The sequence below is a fragment of the Gossypium hirsutum genome, chromosome D02 (assembly GCF_007990345.1).
Source record: "Gossypium hirsutum isolate 1008001.06 chromosome D02, Gossypium_hirsutum_v2.1, whole genome shotgun sequence".
NCBI classification, from domain to species: domain Eukaryota; kingdom Viridiplantae; phylum Streptophyta; class Magnoliopsida; order Malvales; family Malvaceae; genus Gossypium; species Gossypium hirsutum.
Genome location: NC_053438.1, coordinates 20199641 through 20208652, shown reverse-complemented (window position 1 = coordinate 20208652; position 9012 = coordinate 20199641). Strand labels below are relative to the sequence as shown.

The 9012-nt window shown below is 35.6% G+C and overlaps 1 protein-coding gene across 1 annotated transcript; it reads right to left on the bottom strand.

The window, feature by feature from the left end:
* Positions 1–2708: 2708 nt before the first annotated feature.
* LOC121214525 (uncharacterized) lies at positions 2709–3690 on the bottom strand. Its single transcript, XM_041088296.1, has 2 exons — positions 3129–3690; positions 2709–2716 (listed from the first exon to the last, which is right to left on the bottom strand). Exons 1-2 carry the CDS (start codon positions 3688–3690, stop codon positions 2709–2711), a joined length of 570 nt encoding a protein of 189 aa, XP_040944230.1.
* Positions 3691–9012: the final 5322 nt, after the last annotated feature.

The following is a 9012-nucleotide window of genomic DNA, read 5'->3' as shown; positions in this document are numbered from 1 at the left end:
TCATTTTAATCCGCTCCACTGTAACTTCAAAGAGATAGGATTAGTTTTTCAATCTGCTCCACTGTAACTTCAGGGAGATAAGATTGGTTCATTCAATCTGCACTACTGCAACTTTAGAGAGATAAGACTTGATGCGATCTGCTCTCTGCAACTTAAGATCTGTGATTTTCATCCGCTCCACTGCAACTTCAGAGAGATAGGATTAGTTTCTTCAATCTGCTCCACTACAATTTCAGGGAGATAAGATTGATTTATTCAGTCTGCTCCACTGCAACTTCAGGCAGATAAGACTGGATGCGATCTGCTCTCTGCAACTTCAGAGAGATAAGACTTGTGATTTTAACCCGCTCCACTGCAACTTCAGGGAGATAGGATTATTGACTTCAATCAGCTCCACTGCAACTTTAGGGAGATAAGATTCGTCATCTTTAATCTGCGCCAGAGAGATAAGATTCGCTACCTTCAGCTTTAATCTGCTCCACTGCAACGCCAGGGAAACAAGATTCGCTACCTTTTGCTTTAATCTATTCCACTGTAACGCCAAGGAGATAGGATTGGTTGCCTTCAGCTTTAATCCACTCTATTTCAGCTTTAATCTATTCCACTGCAACGCCAGAGAAATAAGATTCGCTACCTTTAGCTTTAATCTGTTCCATTGCAACGCTAGGGAAATAAGATTCACTACCCTCAGTCTTAATGCCAGGGCAATAAGACTGGTGTCTTCAATCCACTCTACTGCAACTTCAGGGAGATAGGATTTGTGGTTTCACCTATCTGTTGTCTGGGGAACATGACCTGTAGAATCCCTTTTATGGGCCTATTTATGCCTAGTTATTAGGATTTTATGATCAGAATGAATCAAAATCTCCTAACCAAATATGCATGCATGAATGCAAAATGTCATGAAAATAATCCCCTAATGTTTGAGTTGTTATTTTTCATTATTCATTAATGATTTATTACCAACACGTCAGAACGGCATCTTGTTCGGCTAGTAAAACTCATATCTTACTTAACCGGATTGCCTCCACTGTAATCTTCAATGTTCAATCCACTGTGCTTTTAGGACATAAAATTTGAACTATCTTCCTCCCACTGTAATTTAGGAGTATAAGACCTAACTCCTTCTCAATCCTCTCCTACTGCAATTCAAGGATACAATATCTGAATCTCTTTAGTCTCTTACACTTTTCCTAGAGTGTCGTACCCCATGTTTTATGCACAGTTGTATAACTTTCTTCTCCAAGAAAACTTCTTCTTATCACTCGATGATCATTGCTTGTTTGTTCATTGTCACCAACATGACATCTTGTCACTTTGTTCAATCAATATTTTGACAACAAAATTCGAAGGGATAGTCTAAATTTAGACTTTTTCGGGATAGTCTAAATTTAGACTTTTTCTTAGATATTTCAACCTTTAAACTTGGTGCATTCTAAACAATAGTCTTGTTTCAGGTTCCTGTATTATTCAGAAACTTCTAGAGTAATATGCAAAACTTCTTTTGAGAAAGTATTATTAGTCCACTAATCATCATTCCAATGCCACATGCTTGCAAAAGATCATATCAATGGATAAAAATAGAATTGATTTGGGAGCACGGCTCGAAATAAATAAATTATCAATGATAGTAAAATAAAAGAGGAATTAAGTGGGAACATGTATCTTGTAAAAAAATGAAGTATTCCAAGAATAATAAATTCAATATAAATAGTCTGAAGACTAGATGCCCCAAATATCGCAGCTTGAACTTCTCTGTACAAACTTTCTGAAGATCATTCTGAGTTTGACATGTGTTTAGGAGATCTATAATACTCTGTCAATGCCCCACGATGTCGCCTACCCTTTCCTATTGATTAAAGTATAGCAAGATTATCGTATGCCCTGTTTTGATCAATCATTTAAGCTACTCTGATCACCTCATGTCCCATTCTGATCAAAATTTGAGTCACCCTTTTCGAGTTTTCAACTCAAATCCCCTTTGGTTTCAAGGTGCCTTTTACGAGTTTTCACTTTGGCCTCTCCCCTTTTTTTTTTACTCAAAGCTCCCTTTGCGGGTTTTCACTTTAACCCATTTTTTTCTTCAGGTGAAGTATTTCTTGACTGAGTCTAAGTTTACTGGATTCGGCAAGTTTTTACCATCCATCTCACTCAAAATCAAAGCTCTTCTAGAATAGGCCTTCTTTACAACATAAGGTCCTTCTCAATTTGTCATCCACTTCCCTCTAAAATCCTTTTGTAGAGGAAGGATCTTTTTCAACACCAGGTCCCCCTCGTGGAATTCTCTAGGATGAACCTTTTTGTTATAGGCCGGCATCATTCATTTCTGGTACATCTGACCGTGATGAATAGCCTTTAGCCTTTTTCTTTCTATCAAAATCAACTGATCATATTGAGATTGGATTCATTCGGCCTCATCCAACTTTAGTTCAGCTAATACCCGGGGAGAAGGGATTTCAACTTCAATGGGTAAAACTGCCTCCATCCCGTAAACCAGAGAAAAAGGCGTTGCCCTGGTAGAAGTTCTGATAGATGTTCGATAGACAAGGAGAGCAAATGGTAATTTCTAATGCCAGTCCTTGTAAGTTTCAGCCATTTTCCCTACAATTTTCTTAATATTCTTGTTGGCCGCTTCCACTGCACCGTTCATTTTTGGGTGATATGGTGACAAATTATGGTGTCTGACTTGAATTGAATGCAGACTTCCGCTATTGTGCTGTTATTCAAATTCAGCACATTGACAGATTTGATTCTTTTAGGCATTCCATATCGACATATGATCTCTTTTTTTAAGAACTTACTGACTGCTGACTTCGTGACATTAGCATATGAAGCAGCTTCCACCTATTTAGTGAAATAGTCAATAACCACAAAGATGAAACGATTCCCATTAAAAGCCTTCGATGATATTGGCCCAATAACATCCATACCCCACATGGAGAAAGGCCATGGAGAAGTCATAACGAGAAGAGGTGAAGGAGATGCGTGTATTTTGTCCCCATAAATTTGGCATTTATGGCACTTCTTGGCATAATTGATGCAATCCCTTTCCATGGTGGACCAGTAATACTCGAATCTCATAATCTGTCTAGCCACGGCGAATCCGTTGGCATGCATTCCGCAAATACCCTCATGGACTTCCTCTAATATTTCCTTGGCCTCCACAGCGTCCACGCATCTCAATACTACTTGTTTCTTTCTCCTTTTGTATAAAATCTCTCCATCTAAGATATATTCAATGGCTAGTCTCCTCAATGTCCTCTTATCATTCTCTATTGCCTGATCAGGGCACTCATGATTCTTCACATATTGCAATATATCTTGGTACCAAGGATGGTTATCATTTTCCTCTTCCTCAATACTGTAGCAATGGGTCAGGGTCTCATAAATGCTCATTTGAATACGCTCCATGCCTTCTAGTTTGTTCACTTTGATCATGGAGGCTAGGGTAGCTAAAGCATCAGTCATCTGATTTTCTTCTCGTGGGAGATAACAAAAAGTGATATTGTCAAACTCTTCGATCAACTCCAGAACCAATCTCCGATAACGGATTAACTTTAGGTCTCTCGTTTCCCATTCCCCTTTGAGCTGGTATATTACAAATGTCGAGTCCCCGTATACCTCTAGTATCTTAATTTTTCGCTCTATGGCTGCCCGAATGCCCATAATGCAAGCTTCATACTCAGCCATGTTATTGGTGAAATCAAAATCCAATTTACTGGTAACAGGATAATTGTAACACCCCTTACCCAATACCGTTGCCGGAGTCGAGCATGAGGCGTTACTTGACTTAACTTAAAAGTTCGGGGCATAAAAATTTACTTTCAAATTTAATTTCATCATTCATAATAAAGCTGTCCACCTGTACAGCAGTCACTAAAATAATTATAATTAAAGCTACAAAACTTGAAATTTATATCCGTAAATTTTCCCTGAAACTAGACTCATATATCTATTCACCATAAATTTTTCAGAATTTTTTATTTAGCCAATTAGTACAGTTTATTAGTTGAAGTCTCCCCTGTTTCACTAATCGACTATCCTGACCACTCATCACTAAAATTTAATTATATCTTATTAAAGGCTTCATATGGTGATTAAACTTATTTCTGCTGAAAATAGACTCATTAAGGAATCTATACATATAAATTATAACTCATAATTCCTTCTGTACAATTTTTAATGAATTTCTAAAGTCAGAACAGGGGACTTCAAAAACATTCTTGCCCTGTTTCACTAAAATTCAAATATCTAAAAGTATATAATTCTTTTGCTTACTCAACTTCTTTTATATGAAAGTAGACTCTTTCAGCTTTAATTTCATATCTCACTCAACTTCTAATTCTATTTCCACTATTTTTGGTGATTTTTAAAAGTCACATCAATGCTGCTGTCCAAGAACTGCTCCATTGCAATTTTTTTTTAAAATTCAATATAACCCCTTTATAATTGTCTAACCTTCCCTGCAAATTTCAAATCACAACCAATTCCAGTATTTCATCTACTTCATTTAAATACTAATTAAGTTCAACCAATCAACCATTTCAAACTAAAAACATGTATATATTTCGATATCTAACGCAACCGTAACATTCAAATTTACTTTTACTTCAATTCCCTATACATGCCATATAAATCCAAAAAGTTGCTTAACATAAACTACCGGAGTATATCTGGATAGTGTGATTCTTGATGTAGATCCGATCCTCCGAATGTATAAATACGTTAATCTACAAAAACAATAAACACACACATGTAAGCTTATAGAAAAGCTTAGTAAGTTCATAGGCATAAAACATAAATCTTACCAAACACTTGTACACTTATACAATATACACCATTACTAAATTTACCTGTCAACCACAATCTTTGGTGAGTTCCTTGATATAAACTCACTACTACTTATTCTTTTACCATAATTCCTTTGGGCCCATTTGTCACTTACCATCCTTGATCAAAATTAAGGAACGGTTACGGAAAATTGAGTACTTCACTTTCACTTTGACATATGACCTCTTATCACTTGTCCTTGATCAGATAAGTGTAGCTAGGCTACCACTTATCACTTTGCCACTTGATCAGATAAGTGTAGCTGAAGCTACCACTTATCACTTTATCACTTGATCAGATAAGTGTAGCCACTTATCACTTTGTCTCTTGATCAGATAAGTGTAACCACTTATCACTTTGTTTCTTGATCAGATAAGTGTAACCACTTATCACTTTGTTTCTTGATCAGATAAGTGTAGCCACTTATCACTTTGTTTCTTGATCAGAAGTACTCAAATCCGGTGTTCCACTTAATTTGATCATTTATTCGATTTTCACATTTTTATTTTATTCTCATTTCAACAATAAATACATTTCATCATACATTGTATAATTCATGAAATTAACATTTAATCATTAAATTTCAGCCATATGAACTTACCTGGATCGATTTGCAGAATTTGTAAAAGTTCAGGGACTAATCGGCTACTTTTTCTTTTCCTCGACTTGTTTCGGGTTCTCGATCTAAAATACAAATTTATTCATTCATCAGCATTTAATTCAATTCTAATTCATTTCACAATTTATGCCCTTTAATTTTCGAAATTACACTTTTACCCCAAACTTTACAATTTTTACAATTTGATCCCTACTCAATTAACCCCTCAATTGATCTAATTTTTCTCAATTAACACCTTTCCAACTATTTTAGACTACTACATAGCCTTTCATACTCAAAACCGCAACACCAAACCTTAATTCCCAACTTTTTCACAATTAGGTCCCTAAAATCAATTTCTATCAAAATTACTTAATAAAATCGTCATATAACAAAATTAAAGCTTCAATTCCATGTTTATTCATCATAAAAATCCAACACTCATCAATGGTAACTTTCAAAATCAGCCATGGAATCAAAAACTAATGAAATAATTAGTTGGACCTAATTGTAAAAGTATCAAAATCACAAAAATTAGAAGAAATAATCAAGAATTAAACTTACGTGATTCAAAAATATGAAAAACCAGCTTATTCCAGACCTCCTATGGCGTTTTTGCTGATAAATTGTGAAGAGATCTCTAGATTTTTCACTTTTGTCTTTGTTTTAAATGTTTAATTTGTTAAGTTTCCAATTTTGCCCCTGTTTCTCCTTACATTCTGCTGATTTTTTTTTTTACCCAACCGTCCAGCCCATATAATTTGGGCCTAATTGCCTTTTAAATCCCTCCACTTTAGTCACTTAAGCTATTTAATCACAATTTAACAAATTTTACACTATTCCCAATTTAGTCCTTTTTAGTTAATTAACTATCCAAAAGTTAAAATTTTCTAACGAAACTTTAATACCAACTCAATGACACTCTATAAATATTTATAAAAATATTTATGGCTCGGTTGAAAATCTTCGAGGTCTCGATACCTCGTTTTTTTATTTTAATTATTTTAATATTTATTCCTAGTACACTATTCACTATTTCAAAAATTTTCCTAACTTCACATTTAACTTATACTTACTAAATTTATAATATTTTCTACTCGTTTGTCAGATTTAGTGATCTCGAATCACCATTCCGACACCACTAAAAATTCAGGCTATTACAATAATGATCTCCATTTGGGGACACAAGGACTGCCCCAATCCCATTAACTACAACATTCGAAGCTCCGTCGAAATTAAGCTTCCAAGGATGATTTTCTTGAGAATCCTCTTCAGTAGTTGCTACACACATCAAATCTTCATTCGGGAAATCAAAATCCAGAGGTTCATAGTCTTTTAAAGCTCTGTTGGCCAAAAAGTCTGCTATCGTACTCTCTTTGATAGCCTTTTGATTTACATATACTATATCAAACTCGGAAAGCAAAATCTGCCATCTAGCCATCCTCCCATTCAACACAGTTGACTCCATCATATACTTTAAAGGATCTAACTTTGAAATTAGACAAGTCGTATGGTAGAGCATGTATTGCCTCAATCTCCGTGTCGTCCAAATCAGGGCCAACATAATTTTTCAATAGGCGACTATCTCATTTCACAATCAGTGAATTTCTTACTAAGATAGTATATCGCCTTTTCTTTCCGTCCTGTCTCATCATGCTGGCCCAGCACACATCCCATGGAATTATCAAACACCGTTAAATACAAAATTAGCGGCCTATTCGGGCTAGGCAGTGACAGTATTGGACAAGTATTGTTTTATCTTGTTAAAAGCTTCCTAGCATTCTTCATCCCACACACCTGGATTATGTTTCTTCAGAAGATGAAATATAGGGTCACATTTCTCAGTTAGTTGTGAAATGAACCGTTCAATGTAGTTCAGTCTTCCTAAGAAACCTCAAACTTTTTTCTCAGTACATGGTGAAAGCAAATCTCGTATCGCCTTGACATTTTCTAGGTCGATCTCAATTTATTTTTCATTGACTACAAAGCCCATCAGCTTTCCTGACTTGGCTCTGAAGGTGCATTTCGTTGGATTAAGCTTGAGCTGGAACTTTCTCAATCTTAAGAACAATTTTCTCAGGATCTGCACATGTTCCTTTTTTGTTCTGGATTTTGCAATCATATCATCAATGTAAACCTCAATTTCCTTGTGCATCATGTCATGGAACAAGGCTACCATGGCTCTTTGGTATGTTGCTCCTGTATTCTTTAATCTGAATGGCATCACCTTATAGTAAAAAGTTCCCTACAGGGTAATGAATGTGGTCTTTTTCTTATCTTCAGGATCCATCTTTATCTAATTATATCCAGAGAAACCATCCATAAAGCAAAACAGTGAATGGCCCGCCGTATTATCCACTAAAGTGTCAATATGAGGCAATGGGAAGTTGTCCTTTGGGCTAGCCTTGTTCAAGTCTCTGTAGTCCACACACATTCATACTTTCCCATCTGTCTTAGAGACTGAGGCGATGTTGGCTACCCATTCATAATATTTGACCTCTTGTAAAAAGCCAGCATCAAACTATTTTTTGACTTCCTCATTTATTTTAAGCACAATATCAGGCCTCATCCTTCTGAGCTTCTGTTGAATTGGCTTGCAATCCTCTCTTGTACGAAGGCAATGCACTATAATGTCAGTGTTTAACCTGGGCATATCCTGGTATGACCATGCAAAGACATCTTTGAATTCTTTGAGTAATTCAACGAGGTCCTGCCTTGTCTTTGTGGAAATATCAGTTCCAACCTTCACCTCTTTTCCTTATTGGAAGCTCACAATGTCCACCTGTGACACCCCTAATTTGACCCTAGTCGGGAAGTGGTTTCGGGACCGCTAAACCGAGTTGCAGAAATAATTGAATATAATATTTTATGTCTAAAATATGTGATCATGCATGTGTGAAATTTGAATGCTTTGATTTTTTCAATTTGAATGTGTTTCTAAATAAAAAGGACTTATGTGAGAAGCTTTGAATATATGTGTGGCTTATTTTAAGTGATTAATTATTGAATGATGCAAATAAGTGGGTTTGCATGCCAATTTGCCACTTTTAATGCTAGTGGCCGGCCAAGCTTATAAGTATGGGCATTATATGCATGGGTTAATGTTATTATATTTATTAGTGGTGAGAAATATGTAATAAAAAATGTATTAGATGAATTAAAGATGAATAAAAGAGTATGGGTAATAAAAATAATGTGTTAGTGGGAGGAGAAACCAAAGTTGGTTTATTCCACCATTGCCGTAGCTAGGAAAGGGTGGAGAAGAAATTTCCTTTTGTTGTTAAAATTTTCAGCTAAGGAGATTGCTAGATCAAGGTATGTACAATGCTACTCTTGGAAATTCATGCATAAATTGAATGGTTAGTTTGAATTCTACCTATTTCATGGCTCAAATTTTTGTTATTTTGGAAGATTGAAATTCGGCCAAGGAGCTTGAAATTCTTAGTAGTTGTTTTGATGTCATTAGCATGGAAATTTATGTTGGATGTGTTGAATTTGCTAGTTGTTTTGGCTTGGAAGTTAAGGTTTAGTGTTTGATTATGTGATTGCCGAATGTGTGGATAGTTGAAGGAAAATTTGTTAAA

Bases quoted from the DNA above. Each gene is read 5' to 3' on its own strand.
- LOC121214525 (XM_041088296.1), bottom strand. From the start codon at position 3,690: ATGGCTGAGTATGAAGCTTGCATTATGGGCATTCGGGCAGCCATAGAG.